The sequence below is a fragment of the Cnephaeus nilssonii genome (genome assembly GCF_951640355.1).
Source record: "Cnephaeus nilssonii genome assembly, chromosome: 5".
Lineage (NCBI taxonomy): Eukaryota > Metazoa > Chordata > Mammalia > Chiroptera > Vespertilionidae > Cnephaeus > Cnephaeus nilssonii.
In genome coordinates, this window is record NC_137076.1 from 6,175,964 (window position 1) to 6,201,810 (window position 25,847).

General features: G+C 46.7%; 1 protein-coding gene and 1 pseudogene across 4 annotated transcripts in view; one reads left to right on the forward strand and one right to left on the reverse strand.

Moving 5' to 3' along the window:
* Window positions 1-2,834, reverse strand: part of TRPC3 (transient receptor potential cation channel subfamily C member 3) — a gene marked incomplete at its 5' end in the record, with an annotated part of 67,001 nt that extends 64,167 nt beyond the window's left edge. For all 3 annotated transcript variants that reach the window (XM_079773138.1, XM_079773137.1, XM_079773136.1), the window contains one exon: window positions 2,608-2,834. In XM_079773138.1, the coding sequence (XP_079629264.1) occupies window positions 2,608-2,834 (227 nt within the window). The remainder of the gene's footprint in view (window positions 1-2,607) is intronic.
* A 6,607-nt stretch (window positions 2,835-9,441) lies between these two features.
* LOC307100310 (RNA transcription, translation and transport factor protein-like) lies at window positions 9,442-19,796 on the forward strand (annotated as a pseudogene). Its single transcript has 2 exons — window positions 9,442-9,484; window positions 19,022-19,796. The product of its transcript is annotated as an RNA transcription, translation and transport factor protein-like (transcript).
* The last annotated feature ends 6,051 nt before the right edge of the window (window positions 19,797-25,847 follow it).

A 25,847-nucleotide genomic window follows, 5' to 3' on the forward strand; every position in this document is an offset into this window, starting at 1 on the left:
CACGCTCCGTACTGGGAATCGAGCTGACACTGGGGCAGGTGCCTTGACCAGGAATCTCACCGTGACCTCCTGGTTTATGTGTGAGGCTCAACCACTGGACAACACTGGCCAGGCACATCTTTTAAGGCCCACAAAGGTTTCCTCGATTTCTCCACAACCTCAAGTTGTCCGTCTCTCCTTTGCACTTGACCCTACATAGCTCTATCCTTGTGTATGTGTGTGTTTATGTTGCTTATTCTACTCTAACTTATAGCATAATTGCCTATGATCAGCGTTATTTCCACCTCTCCCTCGTGAGACTTTAAATTTCTTTCTTGAGTGCAGACAAGTTGCCATACCCATCTTTGTGGCTTGCTGTACTTAGCCTGCACTTTGCACATGTAAATGCCTAAGAAATATCTTTGAATTGAAATTCATGAGAATGCCTTCAAATGCCTTTTGGAGTTTATCAGCTATATTACAACCAAATAGACTTCGGGAATGAGGTCATCTTGCCAATGATACATTACTTGGCCCTAGGTTGGCAAATAATTAAGATAAAGGAAGTTTCAATTTGAATCGCTGGTTGAAGCAAGAATTCTATCAAAGGTTTTTTTAAAAGTCTTGTTAGTGATATAACAGATGCCATTCTTCCTCCTAAATAAGTGTGTTTAAATTTCCCAAACAGCCCAGCCGGCCTGGCTCAGTGGCTGAGCATCGACCTATGAACTAGGAGGTAGGAGTTCGATTCCCGGTCAGGGCACATGCCTGGGTTGTGGGCTCCATCCCCAGTGGGGGTCATGCAGGGGGCAGCCGATCGATGATTCTCTCTCATCATTGATGTTTCTCTCTCTCTCTCCCTCTCCCTTCCTCTCTGAAATCAATAAAATATATATTTTTAAAATTCCAAATAGCCTCCTGGGGCATGGACAGTGAAATGAACCCCAGGACTGCCCTGAGGAGTCTTCTTGGCGGAAGTGGTTCCACCCTCAGCACCCCTTCTCTTCTGCCTCCTGAGGGTGACCTGGGGCCATCCTGCTCCGATTCCTTCCTAGGGCTGTTTGTTTGTTCCGTGGGCTCTGAAACTGGGCATGTTCTGCTCAGATGGAATAAAGAGCTAATCTCTGCTGGAGATACCAACGTAGTCTCTGACGTTACCCAGTCACAGGCCTCAAATAAACACGGAGAGCTGGCTGCCCTGCCTCCAGAACAAATGTTTCTTAATGCCTGTCTCCTTCAAATGACCCCATCTTCCCACCCGCTTTAGGAGTAAGCACAGGACAACATGCTTGCTGAGCTGTGTAAACTCCCCACGCAGACAGAGGATGCTCCATTAGCAGTTGGACAGCCAGTCTGCATGGCGCTTGCCCCGTGCTTGGGTTATCGACCCCAACTTGGAAAGGCAGAGCGAGAATCTCTGTTCCGCCCCGCTTTCTCCGCTAAGAGTGCTCTCATTGGTGTCCAACTTAATTTTAAAGAATCAAGAAACTGAGTAGGGTTCTAAAACCCAAATGGACAAAAGGAAAAAATGTCTAAAACCCTAGGGAGGCAGGGAAGCGAGCTGGCGGCGCTTGAATCCCAACGGATCCCATGACTTCCTCCACTTCCTGGGCCGCCCACGTCCACTGCAGGCCAATCCTCAGCAACAACTGAACACATCGGAGCGCGACGCTCCCTTTAAAGCAGAAGCCTTCCCGGGGCACCTGCTGCCAGCCTCCGCTGTCTGTGTTCCAGGATGGCTGGTGGTCCCGGTGGCCCCAGCGGCCGAGACCGGGCAGCCGGCCGCCCGCGGCAGCAGGGGGCGCTGCAGAACCACCTCCTCGGGCCCCGGCCCGGGCGGGCAGGACCGCGGCCCTCCGACCCTCGCTTCCCACCTAGCTCTGAGGTTCTTCCTAAAAAAGACAATAAACCCCGCGTCACGCCCCGGGTACGTGACAGCAGAGCCAGGGGGCCTGCGCCCTGTAAAAGGAGTCGCCCTCTCCTTCATCCTCTCTGCGTCTCGCAGACCCGGGCATGAAGCGAAGTTGCTCCTTCTCACACTTAGCGCCGACCTCACCTCCTTTAAGGAGGCACCGCTCCTGACCCCGAGCCGCCCGGAGCCGCAGCCCCGTCTCCCGGCCGCCCTCTCCCGGGGGGCCCGCAGGCTCCGGCTGCAGACTCCGGTGAGCGGGCCGTCGGGAAACCCGCGGCCGGGCACACCGTCCACCGCTCTCTATCGCACACGGTCCCTCCCTTCGCCCCGACGGCCCGAGCCTCCGAGGGGACCCGCGTTCCCCGGGGGCTCACGCTGGGGCGCGGGACGCGTCGGAGGTGCGCGCGCGCCCTAGTCGGTGCGCACCTGGCCTTCCTTGACCCCCACCCCCGGGGGAGCGGGGCCCCCGGCATTCTCCCGGTTTCCCGTCCGCGGCGCCAGGCGCGCCCCCGGCTGCCGGAGAGGAAGCGTCCGCGGGGCCGGCTCGCGGGGCAGGTCCGCGCGCTTCGGCCGGGACAGGGCCCCGCCAGGCCGTCCGCGCCCCGGAAGTCCCCCAGGGAACGGTCCCCGAATCAGACCGGCTGGGGCCTGAGGTCCCGGGCACGTCGCGGGATGGCGGGGGCGCCTCCCTCCGGGCCGCTGCGGCCGGTACTTACAGATCGGGCTCCGGCGACCAGGGCGGCGGGCGGCGGCCGTGCGGTTCCTGCGACGAGGTCGCCGAGCGCAGCTCCAGCCCCCCGTTGACGCCCCTCCAGCCCCGCCGGCGGCGCTGCGGCTCGGCGCCCACGTCCTCCTCCTCCTCCTCCTCCTCCTCCTCCTCCTCCTCGGGCGCGGGGAAGGTCACCCTCGCCTGCTCCTTGCACTTCTTGACCTTGGTGGACATCGCGCCGGCCGCGGTCCGAGCGGGGGGACGCCAGCCGCCGGCCTCCGCCTTCGCCGCGCCGTCTCCCCGCCGCGCCCCCGGCCCGCCTCCCGCGCCCCGCGCAGCCCCGGACGGGGAGCGAGGAGGAGAGCGCGGCGCGGCCCGACACCCGGCAGCCGGAGAGGGGAGCCGAGGCCGCCGCGCCGCCGCCCACCATCCACCCGCGGCAGCTGCGGCTTCGGCGGCGGCGGCGGCTGCGAGGACTCAGCCCGGGGCCGAGCGGGGCGCCGGGGCTGCCTGCTCCGCCAGCATCGCTCGCTGGGATGGAGCGGTGCTCAGGGCCAGGGAGCTGGAGGGGGCGGGGGACCCACTCCTCCGACTGGGCGCTGGAGAGGAGTCGGGCCAGCAGGTGGGGAGGCAGGAGGGCAGAGAAACGCCTCCTCCCCCCGCCGTCCCTTCCAGCTCCACCGCCTCCCCTGCAGATACAAGTTTCCTACAGGAAAAGACAGATCGGCTGGCGGGTGGCTCATTGTCCTGCAGCCTGTTCACCCATCGACTACGGAGCTCACTTGTCCTTGCTCCTCACTCCGAGACTCAGTGGAACCCGCGGAGTTCAAGTGCACGAGGGCCTCTGGGCCCGGGAATGGCGATGTATGTTTTCAATGCGCACGGTGCTTTGGGTTGTGGGTTTTTTTTTTTTAAAACGAATCTCAGAGGCATCTGACAGGATATCTATACTTTCCAAGGAATATTTTCCAGCAAAAGTTAGTCCTTTTAAAACCAAGCCAAAAAGTAAATAAATAAAGCATTTTAAAATACAAGAGCAGTATTTATTCTAGGAGAAAAGACTCGTGGCATTTTAGTCCGAAGGAGTCTTAAGGATCGAGGAACTTATCATCATTTTAGAAATAAGGAAACGGAGGCCTAGAGAGACTGAGGGAATAAACCAGGCAGGTAGCTGGTGGGGAGACTCAGACTAGACCCAGGCGAGCGTATTTTGCAAAGTTCCTATTGCCTCGAGTAGGCAGCTCTCCAGCAAGTCCAACTTGGAAGACTCACAGAAATACCAGACGCGCCGTGATGAAATAAAAAGATACTCATTTTTTATTGTGGCCAATTTTACCGTATTTCTTTGAGGAGCAGTTCTTCCCAAATTTAAACAAAACACACATAAGGAAATGTAGCTCTTTGGAACTTAACCCCTTTAAAGTAAATAGAACATTGTGTGTTTTATTCAGATGATAATGCGTCTGTGTGCTTCGGAAGCAATGATATTTACCGCCTGATAGAGAAGAAAACAATACATCTGGTGCTTTACAGGGGAAGCACTTTTCCCCAGGGGCACCGATGGGCGTGAGCTGCAGAGCCGCACCCCGGAGTTCACAGCCCCCTGCACCCCCCTCAGCCCCACCCCAATATCGCTAAAGCCAGGCTGTGCTCAGTTCAGGCTCCCATCGGCCCCAACCCGCCTCTCTGTGCCCTTCATTCCGAGGCCACGCTCCAGCTCGTCTGATCCTGACTTTCCTCTGGAAACAGCTCAGGTTGACATCCAGATTTGGCCGCCCAGCCCTCCTGGTCTGACCTCATCCTCCACCTCGCCTCCCATCCTCCCCCATTCCACATCCTAACTTTGGTCACCGAGCCTTTCACTCATTGCCTGGCATTCTGGACGCTTCCCCACGCCCCTGCCTCGGTCTGTGGCATTCCTGTCACTGAACTGACTCTCTCTTCCCCCCTCCACCGGCACAGTTCTACTTTCCCTAAGGACCCAGGTGCCACGTGCTCTCAGCTGACACCCCTGGATGTGCCAGTGGAGCTCACGTGGCCCCTGGTCCTCACTGTATTGGCCCTGTGGTACCACAGTCTCACCACGGGTCACGTGGTATTGAAATGACTCTATGTGTCTGGCTCCTCTTCAGACTGTGACCTCTGTGAGGATGGCTTGGGACCTTATTTCCTTCCAGCTAGTTGGGGGCTCATCTTTTTGCTTTTGACATTAGCTCAGCATCTTGTAGGAAGCGGTTATAGGGTTAAGCCTCGGACTGACCTGCTGGCAAAGTCGCAAACAAGTCCCAGCTTAGAGGGCACAGTCCTCTAAGCATAATAAAGCTTGATCTTGTAACTGCTCCCTAGTTCTTTCCTGGGTAGCTAGTGGGCTGTGGGAGGGGCAGCAAGTGCTGCCAAAACAAGTGAAACTTACAACAACATTGGAGATTACCTTGTTTGTCCCTGATTATATATAAAGCCTCAGCTTTGCAGTCTGGATCTGTTCTGTGGCCTCAGCCAGGCACAGAAGATCCACCTAGACCCAGCTTTTTCTCTTTGTCTATCATTTCTCCATCCTTCGTCGCCCCCGCTCAGGCTCACCGAACCCTTGGCTGTGCTGGCGCGGCCCAGCATCTGATGATGTGATGTGCAGCACACGCTCAATGCATGTCTGCTGAGTGGATTCAGGGAGGCTACAGGTTCTTTATAATTACGTTAACAAGTTGACAGGCTGCTCTGTGAGGTTCCAGATAGCAGCGCTGCAGGAAGCCTGCAGTCACGGAGTCTCCTGCACGCTGGACCAGTTGCTGGGGCTGCCATAACAAGTGTCACAGGCTGGCTGGCTTACACGACAGACTTGTTTTCTAACAATTCCGGCAGCTGGGAGTCCCGGATCCAGATGGTAGTAGGGTTAGTTTCTTCGGAGGCCTCTCTCCTTCACTTGTAGATGGCCACTCCCTGTCCTCACGCGGCCTTCCCTCTGTGTCTGTGTCCAAATCTCATTTTCTTATAAGGACACCTGTCATATGGGGTTAGGGTCCACCCTATGACCTTATTTTTAACTTAATTACCCTTTCCAAGGCCCCATTTCCAAATATAGTCACATTCTGAGGATCTGGGGGTTAGGACTTCAACATATGAGTTTGCAAGGGGGGTGGGTGGCACAGTTCAGCCCATAACACTGATTTGATTTGATTTATTTAATTTTTTTAGAAAGAGTGGAAGAGAGAGGGAAAGACAGAGAGATACATTGATGTGAAAGAAACACATCAATTGGTTGCCTCCTGCATGAGTCCCAACCAGGACCCAGGCCAGGGAGGAGATACAAACAAGGTATGTACCCTTGACCAGAATTGAACCCGGGACCCAATGTGGTTGTTTGTTTATTAACTGAGTTTTAAGAGTTCTTTGAATAATTTGGATAACAGTGCTTTATCTCTTTATCTCTCTCTCTCTCTCTCTCTCTCTCTCTCTCTCTCACACACACACACACACACACACACACACACACACATAATACTAGAGGCCCAGTGCACAAAATTCATGCACGCGGGGTGGGGTCGGGGGGAAGGGTCCCTCAGCCCAGCCTGCACCTCTTGCAATCCGGGAGCCCTCGGGGGATGTCCGACTGCCAGCTTAGGCCCGCTGTGGGGAGTGGGCCTGAGCCGGCAGTTGGACATCCTTAGCGCTGCTGTGGAGGCGGGAGAGGCTCCTGCCACCACCACTGTGCTTGCCAGCAGTGAGCCCGGCTTCTGGCTGAGTGGGGCTCCCCCTGTGGGAGCGCACTGACCACCAGAAGGCAGCTCCTGCGTTGAGCGTCTGCCCCCTGGTGGTCAGTGCACGTCATAGCAACCAGTCGTTCCACCGCTTGGTGGATTTGCATATTAGCCTTTTATTATATAGGAGGATTTTCTCCTAGTCTGTGGCTTGTCTTCTTATCCTCTTGATTCTTTGCTTTTTTGTTGTTAATCCTCACCTGAGGAGATTTTTCCCACTGCTTTTCAGGGAGAGTGGAAGGGGGGGAGGGAGGAGTGGGGCAGGGATGGAGCCTGCAACTGAGGTAGGTGGCCTTGATCAGAATTGAACCCACAACCCTTCAGTCCTTGGGCTGACGCTCTAACTACTGACCCACACAGGCTAGAGCTGTCTTCTTATCCTCTTGATTCTTTGCTTTTTAAGGTAAACTTAAGTAATTAATATTCTTAGCAGCATAAACTAGTAAGATGGGAAATGCTGCATATCAGAACAATTAAACCTGAAAACAGAGGATCCCTCTACTTCCTAGTATATGGAGTAATTCACTCCAGTGCCTCTTACACAGTTTACAGTGTCCTATAAACAGTATCACTAACGCTTGTAATCCTTGTACAGAGCAAGCCAATCCAGGCAGTTTTCTAACTTAAAACAAGCACTTTGAAAATTGCTTCCTGAGTTAGAAGTTTGGAACTCCACACTTACTGTATTAGAGAAAAAAAAAGTTGTAAGTGATGCTTATATTTCCTAATGGCTCCCACATACCTACTTTTTGTTTCAGTGACAGTATAGGGTGGCATCTGAGAACATATGCTCTGGGCCAGTTTTCAACTGGGCGCCCTGCTGAGGGGAGTGATGAAACCTCGCGAGTCCTGCTCTGTGTCACCTGGGACGGGATCATCCTTGGTCCAGGTCTCCACCTGCAGACACCCTGCCCGACGGCCACTCAGCAGGGAGGCATCGCAGTGCTTGTGTTCAAGTCACCCTTGTTTTACTTCCTAACGACCCCAAAGTGCCAGAGCCGTGATGCTGCTCAGTGCCTGCTTTAGGGGCAAGGTGCGTGCAGGACACGAAGATGTTTTGAGAGAGAGGGAGAGAGAACATTCACATGTTTTGTTACAGTGTATTGTTAGAATTGCCCCACTTTATCACTAGTTATTGTTGTTAATCTCCCACTGTGCACTACACCTTATCATAGGTGTGTACAATAGGAAAAACCGTACCACATGGAGGGCTCGGTACTCTCTGTGATCTCAGGCATCCATTCGGGGGTCTTGGAGCATATCCCCATGGATAAGGGGGCTGCCATGTATGTAAGAATTAGCAACCTCTACAGCAGATCACTGTTGTGAACTGTAGAACTAACAACACAGGTCTGAAGTCTCGGTCCTCAAGCGAGGACCTGCCTGCCTAACTCAGATGTTCCTCTAGTAGCGTTTACTAAACTGTACAAGCGTGGGCTTACTGGTCTGTCTTGCTCACTGGACTTCAAGGTCTATTGGGGCAGGGACAGCGTCTCATCCGACCTTGTCACACCCATGGAATCATAATGCTGGAAACAAAGGAGGTGTTCAATAAATGGTCACTAGTAACAGCAGCGGTAGGGACAGCAGATACTCGATAAATATTTATGGAATGAGGACGCGGGGGTGAGGAGAAGGAGGAAGGGAATGTTCTTCTGCTTTGGACATTGTGCCAACTTCAAGTTAAATCTGAGGATGGGTGGGATTTTTGGGGGGTGCCTTCCCATTCTTTCTCGCACACCTTTTCCTATGTTAGGGTGCCCCACTTCCCTGGCACCTACGGACTCAGGGACTTCGTATTGTTTTAATTCTCCCACGATGTTATCTCTCTGGCCTGCCATCTCCCAAAGTGCTCCAGGCTTCACAATCCCTCTGTCTCCCCTGCCGGTCAGAACTGCTGTTCCTTCAGGGCCGCCACCGCAGCTGTTAAAGGGAACGTGTCTTACACGAATTCCATGTGTATGAATACCTAAGAGTCCTTAGTGCTCCAAGAGATTTACATTTTTAAAAAGCTGCAATGAACATCCATTTAGTGGAATTGTCAGCTGTGTGTTAAAAATGAAGTGAGAGGAAGACGCTTTGGGGGGGCCTGGGTCAGGTGAGCTACCAAGAAGCAAGCCAGCCTTGGGGTAACTTTCCTACGGGGTTCCTTTCATCCTCCCAGCCATTGAAGCTGCAGTTCCAAAGGATTTATGCTTGCCTCCCAGCCCCCGCCAGCATCCGCCCATGGCGTTGTCAGGAAGGGCTGCCAGCGTGAGGAGAGCCGAACGGGGGCCACGGGGCAGAGCTAGCAGCTTTCGGTACAGCCTTGACCTTGAGAAAATAGGGACAGAGTGTATTACTATTGGAAGGCAATTCTCCACGAGTGCCTCACGTTCTGTACATCTTGCAAGGGGAGACAGTGGCTGCCTTTGTCCTGGCGTATCTTTCCAAGAGGCACACAGCCTTGGAAGGCAGAGAGCGTGTCTCTCTCTGGAGCAAAGAGCAGGTTGGGTACTGTCCAGTATGATAAAGGGAATGCTCCCCCGGGATCGCTAGAAGAGAGTCGCTGCCTAAGCTCGGGGTTCCTCTCTTGTGATGCACCCACGGCACGTGCAGGTACCATCGGCCCCCTTCCTGTCACTCTGGGAACGGGGGCTTGGGGAACTGGGACAAGTGGTGACACTGGCTACTGCCACCGGTGGGAGGAATACCCTGTCCTTTGCCTCTGATCCGGGCCTTTCGTGCCTCTGCCAGTATCCATGAAACTGTAACTAACTTGTCAGCTTGTAAATAGTGTTAAATCTCAGACCCTTCATCGTTCTTGACAATTATTACAAGTTACAGATGAAAACATTTCCAGCTCTCCCCAGAACAGATACCTCCAACAGTAAATTAGGTTCTTAAAGGGGTTATTGCAACTTTCCCCTGGGACTGAATGCATTATTAATTAATTTTTCTGTGCCCAAGTACTCTTTTACGTCCTTGCTAATAATGATTTTTTTTTAACGTGAAAACAGTACCAAAGGGAACCAATGCTCTTGACTCAGTGAGACACAGACCTGCTGATGCTCGGTTTGTACTGGGAGCGTGAGGAGTGGGCTGGCATGCCCCCCGCCAGCACGGAGATCACACTCGCGGTGAAAGAGGGTGAGTGGCTGGCGTTCGTTCCTCTGCATGTACCTACAGAAACCAAATCTGCCCAGCCTCTATTTTTGGCAAGGGTAAGAACAACTCTGCTTTATCCTAATTCCTATTCCTGCCCACCCCCTTCCAACGCCTATTTAAAGACATGTTCCTCAAAGTTATATTTGTCCTTCCTCGAGGGAGGAAAAAAGTCCTGGTCACGTACCAGTGGGAAACTGGCAGAAACATAAGTCACCTGTCAGAAAGGGAGTTTGAGAAAATAGAGGCGTTTCACCTCTCCAGTATTTTTACTTGTAGTGAAATGAGCTGAAATAATTTCTTATTCACATGATTCCTATGCAGGGTGAATCCTTAGGACATATTAAAAATGGTGATAAAAACTAAAGTGTAACTCTCTCTCCCCCGCCCCCTTGTTTCTCTAGCCTTTGATGTCAAGTTTATTCTGTGCTACAGGCACATCTCTTGCAGCTGCACGTGCAGCCCACCCTGAGTCCGAGTGGCTCAGGAGTAGAGTTAGGATAACGCTGTAGTCTCCACAGGACCAGGGTGCCCTCCTCTGCTTTGTGTAAAAGCACAGGCATCTCCTCACCACCAGTGGATGAGCCTGCTCACACCCTTGTCTAACCAGGTAGGAATTTAGGGAGGGGACGGGTGGCCTCACTTAAACACTCAAGATACAAAGGACAGTGCATCCCCATTGCTTTAAGCCATGACCGTCCTACCCCTCCCCATTAGCCATCTTAATCTTCAAATGTGACCCCTTTATCTTGTCATCCTTCACTTTGGGCAGAAATGTTGAGAGAGCAAAAGGGCAGAGAAATAGGAGAGAAGACACACAAAGTCCTCCTCGTCTCCCTATAGTCACCTGGAATAAACTACCTTAAAAATGTATGAAGCATCCATAGATACAGGGATGCTCAATGGTCTTATTTTAATGCAAATCTCATTAAAAATTAAAATGACAAGATACTCATACAGCAACATAAACTAACTTTATTCATATTTTTAAATGATATAATCCTAATGTCTTTAAGGATTTTAGGGGTAAGGGAAAGAGTGGAGATTATCTAGAAAACCATGAACTGTGTGGATTTGAAGCATATCTTCAAGGACATCTAATCTGATCACCTTATAATGCTTGAATCCCTGGGTACTGACCCCACTAGCTGTTCATACATATACATTAACATATCTATCGTGTAAACAGTATTTAAAAATATGACCCACTTGCCTCTGTAGATTCTTTTTTAAGGCAGTAAATCTTTTCTTAAGAGAGGTTTAGATGTCGGGAGGGGGGTGGGGGGGGAGAGGAGAGGGGAATCAATGGTGTGGTTTACATCTTAATCAATGAGTCAGATTGAAGAGTAATTGCCCTTACAAGGAAAATGGTTGTGTCTCTCAGTGGTGGACTTCAGGTGATGTGCATGAGGGTCCTGGGGAGCACTGATGCCCAAGGCCACCTTTATCTACAAGGCCTGGGGAAGTCCACCTGGACAGGTACAGATCAAATGCAGTCAACTTCTTTATGATTAGGAGCTGGGGATGGGAATGGAGAGCAATCAGGAAGGGTCTACATTATCATAAGCCAAACAGAAGACAGGTTACAGAAGTTTGCATACAATAGATTTAGGCTTGACTACAAAACAGGAGCATGTTGTAAGATATAATTTGAAAGTGGATGCCTTGAATCTTGGCTTAAGTTTGATTTCTCCTGGAAAGGGGGCCTGGGCCTAGGGACTTGGCTGGCACCGTGAGGTGCTGCTTGCTGCAGGGCCCAGGCATGGTCCCCAGAGAGTCGGTATCTGCATCAAGCAAGCTGTCCCCGCACACGGAAGTCTCTCTCATGCATTAGTCTTGCTACTGAGCAACAAAAAGGACTGATTTCTTTAGAATGTTTTGTCTGCTTTATGAGGATATCCCCCCTAGTCAACTATTTCACTACCAGCTCTCCCAAAGGGGGAAAGGAGATGGCAGGCTCCCAAACCATCAATGGCTTCAATTCTCATGTAAAGCCAGCTTAGCGAGTGGATTTTTACCAAAAATGCACAGAAGGGCCTATGCTGCCAATATCTTATTTAAAAATAATCAGCTCATCCTTGGCTAGCTATATTGTGTGTGCGATAGCCAAATGCATTAAAGCGTCGACAAAGACACATTTGGAGATAACTTGGCAAAAACCCAATATCCTCGAGTGAATTGATTTCAAGAGGAATGATGAAAGCTCATAAGGAGCACAGCAGGCATTAAGGATTTATGTGTTACTACTGTTAAGAGGGAAAAATGGAATAGTTTATTAGGATGACTTTTGTGAGAACATGTAAGATCTTATTTATCAGAGTAGACCTGCTTTTGAAGCTACTTTTATATAAATGCAAAATATAATGCGGCCATGAATGACATGATCTTAAACACGGAAAATGTAAGACTGGTGTATCATGTGAGGCAGTCATGATCAGAGTCCACATACTTGATTTCCCAGAATCTCAAATCATCATCATCATCTACTCTTTTCTGCTATTCCTTTCTGTTTAATGTGGATGAGCACTTACAGGATGATGCACTGGAAACCTAAATTAAGTCCATCAGCATAGGACTTAAAACCCTGCAGTCTCCTCATTGTCTCCAGATAATGTCCTTTACTTAACACGTAAGACCTTTGGTGATCTGGTATTTGTCTATCTTTCTGGCCTTATCAACTGCCACCTTCCCTTTGAGACTTTGTATATGTGTATCCTCTGCCCAAAACATATTCATTCAAAAAAGTTATTTGAAGGTTTTTTAGAAGCCATATAGAATTTTGCATATGACACAAGTCAAGATTGAAGTTGACCAAGGATCATATATCAGTGTTTATGTAATTTATCTACAACACACTGTCTTCAAACTTTCCTGAATTTAGCAAAAATTCTTCCCATATTTCCTTTTTTTAGTAACTCACTGATATAGGTAAATGGTGCAGAAAATAAATGCTAAGCCTTTTGTTTGCATTATTGTTAAATGATTTAAGGCTTTATTATCTAATCATTTTATACTCTCAAAAAGATATTAGTCACTTTATCAAGGCAGTTGTTTTCCTGTTAAATCTTAGTGTCTTATTTCTTAGCCACACTTCAAAACTCAAGAGATTAGTAATTTTTCTATGTGAAAATGTTAAATATGCAATACATGATTGTACAAACCCATTTAATTTCATTCTTTATCTTCTTTTAATCAAACAGTCTCCCTTATCAGAGTTCAATCGTTATTTGGTTAATTATTAATAGCTATGTGTATTTTATATGATGTGGACATGGATAGTCACAGTAAAATAATCTATATATATAAAAGCCTAATATGCAAAATGTCCCCTCGGGAGTTTGACCGAGTGTTCAATTGCTCACTATGGCATGTGCTGACCACCAGGGGGCAGTGAGGAATGAAGGAAGACCCCAGCTGGCAGCCAGTAGCCGGGGAAGGGAGGCTCCGACGGGCAGCCAAAAGGAAGGCCCCGATCGGCCCTGATCTCCAGCCAAGCCAAGGGACCCTACCCATGCATGAATTTCATGCACCGGGCCTCTAGTTTATAATAAAAAAATAAAAAATTGGATTTGGTAAAGAATTATCATTTCCCATGTCATAGAATACTATGCTGGTATAAAAGCCATGTTGTAGAAGAATATTTGTAGGAAAAAGTCCATGATATACATTAAGTAAAAATTGTGGGCTATTGAATTTTATGTATGGCATTTCCTCCCCATACAAACCAACATAGCAAAAGGACTGAGAATTTTCACCTTTCCCTGGGACAGAAGAGTGGGGAGAGGTGTTTAGGATTTGTGATGACTTTTAAGTTTTCCCTTATGTTTTCTGTGCTTTTTAAATTTTATGCACCAACCATGTACCTGTGTTACCTGTATAAATAGAAAAAATATTTAAAAGTGAATTGCTCAAATAAAAAATAGTTTTTGTTTAATTTCATCATCTAAATCAACCAATATATTTTTTTAACACAACCTGGTGCAAGATACTGTAGAAGATATTTTAAAAATACTTTTTTTTGTAGAATTAGCATCATTAAAATGTCTATACTACCCAAGAAATCTATAAATTAAATGCAATTCCCATTAAAATGCCAATGGCATACTTCAAAGAGCTAGAACAAACTTTCCAAAAATTCATCCGGAATAAAAATAGACCCCAAATAGCTGCAGCAATCCTGAGAAAGAAGAACAAAGTTGGAGAGATCACAATACCAGATATCAAGCTACTCTCACAACAGCTGGGTACTGGCACCAGAACAGACATATAGACCATAGAACAGAACAGAGAACCCAGAAATCGACACAAGCCATTATGCTCAATTAATACTTGACAAAGGAGGCAAGAGCATATAATGGAGTTAAGACAGTCTCTTCAATAAATGGTGTTGGAAAAAATGGACAGATACTTGCAAAAAAAATGAAACTAGACCACCAACTTACACCATACACAAAAATAAACTCAAAATGGATAAAGGACTTAAACGTAAGATGGGAAACCATAAAAATCCTAAAGACTCCATAGGCAGCAAAATAGCAGACATTTGTCATAGCAATATCTTTACCAATACAGCTCCCAGGGCAATGGAGACTAAGGAGAAAACAAACAAATGGGACTACATCAAAATAAAAAGCTTCTGCACCGCAAAAGAAACTATCAACAAAACAACAAGAAAGCCCACTGCATGGGAGAACATATATGCCAATGTTATCTCTGATAAGGATTTAATCTCCAAAATTTACAGGGAACTCATACAACTTAACAAAAGGAAGATAAACGATCCAATCAAAAAATGGGCAACAGACCTAAATAGACACTTTTCGAAAGAGGGCATACAGAAAGCCAAGAAACACATGAAAACATGCTCCAAGTCACTAATTATCCGAGAGATGCAAATCAAAACGACAATGAGGTACCATCTCACACCTGTCAGAATGGCCATCATCAACAAATCAACAAACGACAAGTGCTGGCGAGGATGCAGAGAAAAAGGAACCCTAGTGCACTGCTGGTGGGAATGCAGACTGGTGCAGCCACTGTGGAAAACAGTATGGAGTTTCCTCAAAAAATTAACAATAGAACTGCCATTTGACCCAGTGATCCCACTTCTAGGAATATATCCCAAGAAAACAGAAACACCAATCAGAAAGGATATATGCACCCCTATGTTCATAGCAGCACAATTTACAATAGCTAAGATTTGGAAACAACCTAAGTGCCCATCAGCAGATGAGAGGATTAGAAAACTGTGGTACATCTACACAATGGAATACTACGCTGCTGTAAAAAAGAAGGAATTGCAACAGCATGGATGGAACTGGAGAGCATTATGCTAAGCGAAATAAGCCAGTCAGTGAAAGATAAATATCACATGATCTCACTCATTTGTGGAATATAATGAACAACATAAACTGATGAACAAAAATAGATACAGAGGCAAAGAAGCATCGAATAGACTGGCAATCTACAGCGGGAAGGCAGGGGAGGGTTGGGGTGAGGATAAGAGATCAACCGAAGGATTTGTATACATGTATATAAGCATAACAAATGGACACAAGACACTGGGGAGAGGGGGTGAGGGCATGTGCCAGGGCTAGGGGAGGCAGGGGGCAGGTCAATGGGGGAAAAAGGAGACATATGTACTACTATTTGTAATACTTTAAACAATACAATAAAAATTTTTTAAAAAATACTTTTTTTCTCCCTTGCAGTCAAAGAACTTTCAGCCACGTTTTAGAAGAATTGGATGTAAAAATATAAGATGTTGCCTGGCCGGCGTGGCTCAGTGGTTGTGTTGTGGACTCACTCCCCAGTAGGGGGCGTGCAGGAGGCAGCCAATCGATGATTCTCTCTCATCATTGATGTTTCTCTCTCTCTCTCTCCCTCTCCCTTCCTTTCTGAAATCAATAAAAATATATTTAACACATACGTAAGAAAGGTAATGAGCACATATGAATTATAGAGAAATATTGCTATGAGGAGAATCACTTCTCTGCTTGACATTCCTGTGTTAATCTGATACACTGTGACTCTAACCAGCCCCTGCCTTTTTCTTCCCCATTTGTTGTGTTCCACTGCTGATTTCATCGTCTGTATATAACCCTGTTCCTGAGTTCCTTTTTGGTGGCATTTAGCAACACGCAGTTCTGAAACTCCCTCGTTCCCCTCCTGCAGGCCACTTAGTCACACGGAGGAACTTGACAGGACACAGTGGTCATTTCAACCCCTACCCTTTGTCTAGATTTCCATTTAGATATGACATCTAAAACTTCCTTCCCTGTTGCCTGATGTGGGTTAAATGGTAGGGGAGAAAAACTGTCCCATCTTCTCACTCTGGGGCTCTTGACACCTGTTCTCAGGTAAAGAAGGGGGTGCGCTCTTCCCGGCAGGTGCACAAGGCGCTGAACCCAGCACCTGTTGTGGGTGGGGCGGAGCAAGGAGGGCGGGACCCAGGGCTCTGAACTGTATTGCACATGAGGACCCTGACCTTGGGTGTTTCTCTCCCTCAGTATTTAACTGTTTGTTCATTCTTCCCCTGGGAAAGACTGGGAATGAAGTATTGTCATTCGGAGAAGCTAAGTCCACCGTAAAGTAATCTATTACTTAGCACCCAAAGAAAACCCACATTCTTGCCTCTAACGTGGAAACTGAGGCCTTCAATGTCCCTGAACGCTATCGATGGGGTCAGTGAGACGAGTAAGCATTGAGTCAGTGCTTCTGTTGCTCGTTGTAGATTTTCACAGGTTCCTTCCGGAGCGGTTTTATGAGAATGTGAATTTCCCCCCAGAGGGAGTTAAAGATAGGATAAGTTTAAAAAGTGCTGCACTTCAAAGTGATAACAGGGTCTTCATGACATTTCTTCATCCTTGATAAGTGAGAAAGATGCGGGGATAAATATTTCCCCAGAGCACTTGTGAATTCTATTTGTCTAATGAAAATTTTAATTTTTCCTTCTTATTATTGATTTCTCCTTCCTTCTCTCCTTCTTCCCGAATTCCTATTTTCTTTAATAAATTACGTACACATGTTTGAACGTAGATTCCCATAGCTGGTGCTGAGGAGTGAGTGTGTCTTTTCTCATTGATTTAATGAATACAAACGTTTATAAGTCCTCTTCCCTGAGGGCAAAGCAATGATGAAAAACAACAGGACCCTCCCTATTGAAACACAACTGCTCAACAGCTCCTGTAGAAGCTGAAAATAATTTCTTTGAAATTAAAAAAAAACAACATAGCCAAATGAATGCTTTATTCAAGTAACGTATTTGATGTAAAGAAATTTTAGATCACTGTTTCCCCATTATACGGGAAAGTTGTTTCCCTGAATTAAAAATCTCTACTAAAGGATGACTTCCTAACATCACACTCGCTCTTACATAATTACACGCCTGTTAAAAGACACAGATTGTTCATTAAACAAAGAGATTACCATTTTCAAAAGTAATATTTATTGAGCCATTTTCTATACCTGAAGCTAGAGATTCTGCTAATAAAAGTATTGGTGGAATAGAGAGAAAAGTTGTCCTCTGTGTTTTTATTTTCCTTCCTGGTAGTGACTGTTTACATTATTCACTTTATCTGAGGAGAATTTAGGATTTGTAAAAATGCCGCTTTTAGCCTGCTGACTATTCTTGATATTTTATTTTTACCTGAACATTAAAAAGTCCTGAATACTTGGTTAGGCTCTAAATTTCCAGAGGACAAGAATAGAAAAAGGAAAGTGATCTTTCCCAGGGCCCTGGCTGCTCACAGAGTCCGGGTGGAAAATGCCCCGTGTGCCTGAAGGCTCGGGAGGAAAAGCAGCGGCTGGCACGGTCAGAACCCAGAGCCGGCGCCTAGCCATCGCCTGCCCGCACCGTGCTTCACCTGTGCAGAGCGCGAGGTGTAAAGAAGCCAGGTGACATCCCCAAGGTGACTCTGCCGGCCAGTTCCCTTACAAGCCTGCCCTTTCTCCTTCCTCATCCTCCCGGGCTCTTGAGTAAGATGGCCCTAGGCTACTTGTCTTGATTTCTTGAGCTGAGCAGCTCTTTAAAAAGCAGGGTATCGAACAGACTGTCCAACTACAGGGGGAAGGTGGGGGTTGGGGGCGTCGGTAAGAGATCAACTGAAGGACTTGTAAGCATGCATATAAGCACAACCAATAGACACAAGACACTGCGGGGGGCGGGGGACGGGGAGGGGGGTGAGGGCAAGTGCCGGGGGGGTGCGGGTAGGAGAGGCCAAGGGGAGGTCAATGGGGGGAAAAAGAAAGGAGACATATGTACTACTATTTGTAATACCTTAAACAATAAATAAATTAATTTTAAAAATGTACATGTGATCAATTTCATAGCACAACTCTTTTGTGACCTCATAAACTGAAGAAAAAATGTTGTAAGAAAACTCAAAACTCTGACACATTCACAATGTAATAGTGTCCTCAGCTCTTCCTGCAGAGTTAGTGTTAAAAGCACAAGGGAAGGACTTGTACGCATGCATATAAGCACAACCAATAGTCACAAAACACTGGGGGTGGGGGAGTGAGGGCAAGTGCGGGGGTGGGGGGATAGGGGAGGCCAGAAGGAAGTCAATGGGGGGAAAAAAAGAGACATATGTACTACTATTTGTAATACCTTAAACAATAAAATAAAATTAATTAAATAAATAAATAAATAAATAAATAAATAAATAGCAGGGTATTTTACATTTGTTAAGGAGTTAGCAGTATGATCACAGGCACCATTCAGAGTATCTGGCCTACCACACCCCAGGCTTGAACTCTGCTGCCCTTTGCAGCTCCATTCTGCTGCTTCTCACTAACCCAGCGAAACCCCCCACCACACTCCCACTTCTGCCACCGCCACACCCGGTGCCAGCTGCCTTTGTGCCGGTGCCTTCACCTTCATCCTCCTCCTCCTCCTCCACTCCCAAGAATGCGTTTGCCTACTTTCTTTTCTGTCTGGAGAAATCCTCTCTGTCCTTTAGGCCCAGTGTAAAGTCACCTGCTCTGGGAACCTCCCCTGACCGCCCCTCACCGCACCCAGGGCACAATTACTCCCTCCCTCCTTTGTGCACTAACAGCATTACCCTGGGTAGAGATCAGCCTGTCATTTGGTATTAAAGGACCATATCTCATTAGTATGTGTGTCCCTAATGCGATGTGGCCATTCACTAAGTCTTTGGAGAACTAATTGTGGGAATCTTGGTTGCCCAACTTCCATTTCACTGCTCTGGGGCCTTGCTCCTATCACTCAGAGGAGATTTTCTTGGCTTTAGGGGTCAGCTTTGTTTCTGTCATTGTCCTTCATGCTTACAGAGAATCTTCTAATAGAGCTGTTTCTTTGTCACACTCCTTTCTGTCAGTAGTATTTAACGTCTTTAAAGAAAATAGGGTTCTCAGTGTAAAACACCATTATTGTATAGAATGGCCATCAAACATGTAATTATTTTTATTTAATTGTAAGACTCCATTATTGGCCTGCACATTTTAAAACTATTTTTATTGGCCGCCAGCCACTCCTTGCCTCTCCTTCCCTGGCCGAAGCCCGGGGGACAGAGCGGGAAGCCAGGACCACGTTCCGCCGCAAGCTGACTGGCCCTCGACGACCACAACCCCGCCGGCTTCAACAGCAAAGATGAAACAGAATTTAGAAACTTTATTGTTTGGCTTGAAGACCAGAAAATCAGACACTACAAGACTGAAGACAGAGGTAATTTAAGAAACATCCATAGCAGTGACTGGTACAAGTTCTTTGAAAAGTATCTCACAGATGTTAGCTGTCCTTTCAAGATTCAAGGTCGACAAGAAACAATTGACTGGCTTCTTGGTTTAGCCGTTAGACTTGAATATGGAGATAACACTGAAAAATATAAGGACTCCGGTATCTGATAAAACAAAAAATGCTGACAATGCAGCTAAAAATGCAGAGCCATTGATCAATTTGGATGTCAATAATCCTGATTTTAAGGCTGGTGTGATGGCTTTGGCTAACCTTCTTCAGATTCAACGTCATGATGATTACCTGGTAATGCTTAAGGCAATTCGCATTTTGGTCCAGGAACGCCGGACACAGGATGCAGTTGCTAAAGCAAATCAAGCAAAAGAGGGATTGCCTGTTGCTTTAGAGAAGCTTATTCTTGGTTTTGACACCGGAGACGCAGTTCTTCATGAAGCTGCTCAAATTCTGCGATTGCTGCCTATAGAAGAGCTCAGAGAGCTACCGACAAAAATTAATGAAACCAGAGTATCTGTTCAGGCAATTATTCCTGACCCAAAGACAGACCACAGACGGGGGAAAGTTGGAAGATGGACCTTTTAGGATTTCGGCCTCTCGCCTATTTAGTACAGATGGGAACCATGCACACCGTGGTATGTGTTTCAAAATCAAACATCACATTTTCAAGGGAAGAATCCCAGAAAATTGACTATGTTTTAGAGATTTACCATCAGTGCTTTTTCTTTAATAAAGTTTGGGAAAGCGGGAAAAAAAATATTTTTATTGATTTCAGAGAGGAAGGGAGAGGGAGAGAGAGATTGAAACATCAATGATGAGAGAGAATCATTGATGGGCTGGATCGAGCCTGCAACCCAGGCATGTGTCCTGACAAGGAATCGAACCGTGACCTCTGGTTTCATAGGTCAACGCTCAACCACTGAGCCATGCCAGCTGGGCTTGGCCTGCGCAGTTTTTCAGAATGATTTGATTCTTAAGAATTTTGAAAGCTAGGTAGGTGGTAGTTTTTATTTTTAAAAAATTATACATGTAATATAAGAAAATATTTTAACTATACAAAAATTTATTCTGACAATATCCATGTCTACTATTTCACACTCCTTTTCCCGGAATACCGAATCCTCCTTATAGGTAACCACTCATAACAATTTAGTGTGTATCATTCAGACATGGGTTTAGATGATGTTAACGGAGCCTTTGGGTCATGGTGTTGGTTCCTTTACATGAAAGAAAAAGATTAGATTGCGGGAAGTCTCTTGGTTCTTCAAACTGTAATTTCATCTTTAACTTTTTCACTGAAGTAGAACATACATTCCAAAAAAGTACATAAATCACATATGTTCAGCTGGATGAATTTTCACGAATGGAACGCATGCTCTATAATTAGATAAATCAAGATACAGAACACTACCCAGGACTCCCTTCATGCCCCCTCCATCATTACCCCTCATTTCTTTTCTTTTTTTAAAATTTGATGGGGAATATGCAACCAAATAGGAAACTGTCCCTATTGAATGTATTTCCTTTTTAAAAAAAGTATTTTTATTCATTTCAGAGAGAGGAAGGGAGAGACAGAGAAAGATAGAAGAAACATTAATGATGAGAGAGGATCCTTGATCAGCTGCCTCCTGCACGCCCCACACTGGGGATCAAGCTCACAACCCTGGGCCTGTGCCCTGACCTGGAATCAAACGTGACCTCCTGGTTCATGGGTGGACACTCAACCACTGAGCCACACTGGCCGAGTGCCTCTCTTATTTCTAACACAATAAAGTCTTGCCTGTTTCTGAACTTTATATAAATGGAATCATACAGTACACATTCTCTTTTGTATCTGTCTTCTTTTGATCAATATTATGTTTGTAAGATTCTAAAAGCTGTTTTAAAAAATGAGTAATATTGCAGTATCTAAGATTTTAATCAATGTCTATGAGATGTTTTCCATGTCACCAGTTCAGAAAGAAGGCAGCTATTATGAAGCATGCATGAAATTCCTCTCTAGGGGATGCCTGCTCAGCATTCATCCCTGTCATTCCTAATAGGAACCCAGCTTTATTAGGGTGTTTGCACTCCCCTTTCCTGTGCAATCCATGTGATTTATGGTGGGTGAGCCTGATTAGTAATCCTGCTCCTCATCGCCAGGGATTGGCTGAGGAATGGGAGCCCCATTTGACCAATGAAACCTGAAGAGAAGTCTGCTGGGGCTCCTGGGAAATATTCTGCCTACAACTCAAGAGATGCTAGCAGAAGTGACCCTCTAGCTCTTCTTCTGGGTGTGGTCATGTGTGTGTGAGGTTCAGACCTCCAACGCTACCCCATCACCAGCCCTGAGACTGAGGTCAATACAAGGAGGAAGAGAACCGAGAATCACAGGAAATAGGGCCACTACTGTACTGAGCCATCCTTGAGCCCATCCTGCCTCCAAACGTCCAGTTAGGTCATTCAGCATATCTTGTCATTGTTTAATCCAGGTGGGAGTTTCTTGTTTGCTCATTTTTAAAAAATACTTAACACTAACGGCATTTTAACCAAAACATCTCCTAAGGACTTGGAGGAAGACCTGGAAGTGAGTCCAACTGGAGTCCATGTATTTTTTTAAATAGTTTTTCAGAATTTGATGGCTAGAGTGAATTCGTTTTCTAAGCTGGAAAACTCACTTGGAATTTCATTCCAAAGCATAATTCTCGATATTAATAAAGAGGAGGAATTGTGAATGTGCTTCTTAAGAAACGGATGCTTGCCTAACCAGCATGGCTCAGTGGTTGAGCATCAACCTATGAACCAGGAGGTCACTTGCCTTTTGTAATCTAAAGTTGTTATGGCACAGAGTTAGAATGACTAGCTGATCCTCGAGGGATGATCTTGAATATTCAAGTTATATTTTACTTTAGTGCAAAAAAAAAATCAGTATTTAATGCAGAGCAGTTAGTAGCACCTACTAAAAATGAAAAGCGTTAAGTAGTAATGAGATAGTGTGCTCCAAATCATCCTTCCAATACCATCATTTGCTGGAAATGTTCCAAAAGGAAATGGAAATAGAGGGATTCTATTTTACTTGCATACAACAAGGGGGGAATCGTGTTCAGCTGCCGTCAATAAGAACACGTTGGATGTAGATGGAATTTGAACCAAAAAATGAAGGTAATATTGTGCCTTTGGAAAGCCAAGCTCTCCACTGTGATTTAAAGTGTTGTTGTTTATAGTAAGCATCTTGACAAAAGCAGAACATGAATAAGAAGCCTGAGTCATTATCATGAATCTATATGTCAAGCTGTGAGTAAGGAAAAGGGGCATAAACTAGCTAAAATCTCATTCAAGCCAGTGTCCTTTAAATGCACCCAGGCATTCTTAGAAATAATGTCATCAGGAGAAGAGTCGCAAAGCATCGTTACTCTGAGTCTGATCTAAAAATCAATAATAAAAGCTTTTCTCCATGTAAAATAATTATTTCATTATGTGTTTCCCTTGGTCACCAATCAGAAATTTAATAGTGAATTGGATGTAACCTGAACTCCTTTCCTCTTTCTCCATCCCTTCCTCCCTAACTTATTTCCTTCCTTCCATTCTTTTGAATGGAAGGGACAAAATACTCAGAAGTTATCATTTCCAAAACCAAGGAAATCAACTGAGGATTTTCATGGGCTTGCTAGCTGTATCAATGAGCTATTGTCGCACGACAAACCATCTCAAAACGTTATGATTTCCAACAATCATTTATATAGTTCACTAGAGGCCCGGTGCATGAAATTTGTGCATTGGGGGGGGGGGGGGTGTCCCTCAGCCCGGCCTGCACCCTCTCCAACCTGGGACCCCTCGAAGGATGTCCTACTGCCGGTTTACAGGGATCAGGCCTAAATCAGCAGTCGGACATCCCTCTTGCAATCCAGGACTGCTGGCTTCTAATCGCTCACCTGCCTGATTGCCCCTAACCACTCTGCCTGCCGGCCTGCTTGCCCCCAACTGCCTCCCCTGCTGGCCTGCTCACCCCCATCTCTCCTCCCTACTGGCCTGCTAGCCCCCAACTGCCCCCCCTGCTGGCCTGCTCACTCCAAACTTCCCCCCCCTGCTGTCCTGATCACCTCCAACTGACCCCCACTGATGACCTGCTCGCCCCCAACCGGCCCCCTGCTGGTCTGCTTACCCCTAACGGCCCCGTCCCCCACCAGCCTGATCACTCTCAACTGCTTTTCTATCCTAGCCTGATCACCCACAACTGCCCTCCCCTCTTGGCCTCTAACCGCCTCTACCTCAGCCCCGCCACCATGACTTTGTCCAGAAGAACATCCAGAAGGTCTCCCAGTCTAATTAGCATATTACCCTTTTATTAGTATAGATAGAGGCCTGGTGCATGGGTGGGGGCCAGCTGGTTTGCCCTGAAGGGTGTCCCGGATCAGGGTGGGGGTTCCCTTGGAGTGTGGGGCGGCCCGGGTGAGGGGCTGTGGTGGTTTGCAGGCTGGCCATGCCCCCATGGGGTGAGGGTTCCCACTGGGGGGGGCATGGCCAGCCTGGGTGAGGGGCTGAGGGCCATTTTCAGGCTGGCCACACCCCCTTCAGGATGGGGGATCTCGCTGGGGTGCCTAGACAGCCTGGGTGAGGAGCTGAGGGCTGTTTTCATGCTGGCCACACCCCCCGGTGATCCAGGCCCCCAGCCCCTCTTTTTTTTTTTTTTTTTTTTTTTAGCGCCTCCTTGAGCGGGGTCCAGGGCCGGCTGGAAGCAGGTATCTGGGATTTATTTACCTTCTATAATTGAAACTTTGTAGCCTTGAGCGGAGGCCAGGGCCGGCCAGGGCGGGCGGGAAGCTTGGCTTTTTCCATCGCTGGGGGCAACCCAAGCCTCCTGCTTGCTCCAGCTCTGTGGCCATTGCCATCTTTGTTGGGCTAATTTGCATACTCGCTCCTGATTGGCTGGTGGGTGTAGCAGAGTGATGGTCAATTTGCATGTTTATCTTTTATTAGTGTAGATGATACTGCCACTCAAGTCGGTCATGTAGGCTGGTCTCACCTGGGCTCCCTCACCTATCTGCATGCAGCTGCATGGTGGTGAGGGAACTCTAGTTCCAGGGCTTGGCAGGCACCTCGTGGTTCTCCTCCATGTGACCTTTCATCCTCTAGCAGGCTAGCCAGAGTCTATGCTCAAGGTGGAGGCAGAGGTCCAGCACAGAAAGAGGAAGCATGCAAAGTTCTTGAGGCCTAGGCTTAAAACTGGCACAGGTTCACTGCTGCCACATTCTATCAGTCTAAACAAGTCACCAGGCCAACTCAGATTTAAGACGTGGGGAATAGTCTTTACCTCTTGATAGGAAGAGATGCAAAGGCATGAATACAGGAAGGTTGTTAATTGGGACCTTCAAGTGCTCAATCTGCCGTATTAGCTACTGTTCTCCTAACACTTTAAAACAAGCATGTCAAACTCAAAGGCTAACACAGGCCAAATAAATAAGGTTTAAGTTAATATGGGCCGCAAAAAACAAAAGCTTCAATTTTCATAGAAACATAAGTTTATTTCAATAGAGACACACTGAATACAAAGGGCTGAAATAAATGAGTAATCCTATATAATAAAAGGGTAATATGCAAATTGACCCTAATGGCAGAACGACCGGTTGCTATGACCCACATTGACCACCAGGGGGCAGACGCTCAATGCAGGAGCTGCCCCCTGGTGATCAGTGCACTTCCACAGGGGAAGCATCACTCAGCCAGAAGCTGGCTCATGGCTGGCCAGTGCAGCGGATCCTACCTCCGCGGCAGCGCTCAGGATGTCTGACTAACGGCTTAGTCCCACCATTAGTCGGACATCCCCCGAGGGCTCCCAGGCTGCCAGAGGGATGTCTGACTGCCAACATAGACCCAATCCCCTGGTGGACATCCCCCAAGAGGGCATGGGCCAGGCTGAGGGACGCACACCCCCTGAGTGCACAAATTTTCATGCACTGGGCCTCTAGTCATTAACATAAAATAATAGAACATTTTAATAAAAATTAATATTTTTACTTGAACATTAACTTACCAGACACTGAATAACTGCACAAATTAATAAGCATAATGTAAATAAACCTATTTTTCTTGTTCTCCAAAAGCGAAATATTTCCTGTTGCCACACCAAACAAGTCAGTACAAGACTAGTATTAGTGGAGAAAATAGGTGCACCTACACGTTTAAGGGAAATGAATGCAACACAATTATAGTAATCAGTCATTAGTGAAGGTTGTAGCTCATTATTAATAATTATGTATAACAGAATATTGTAAAAATTAAGTTACAATTTTTTTTAATTTAATAAATCTTTATTGTTCAGATTATTACAATTGTTCCTCTTTTGTCCCCCATAGCTCCCCTCCACCTGGTTCCCACCCCACCCTCTGCCCTTACCTCCCCCACCACTGTCCTCATCCATAGGTGTACAATTTTTGTCCAGTCTCTTCCCGCAACCCCAACACCCCTTTCCCCCCGAGAATTGTCAGTCCACTCCCTTTCTATGCCCTGATTCTATTATATTCACTGGTTTATTCTGTTCATCAGATTTTTTTATTCACTTGATTTTTAGATTCACTTGTTGATAGATATGTATTTGTTGTTCATAATTTTTATCTTTACCTTTTTCTTCTTCTTCCTCTTCTTAAAGAATATCCTTCA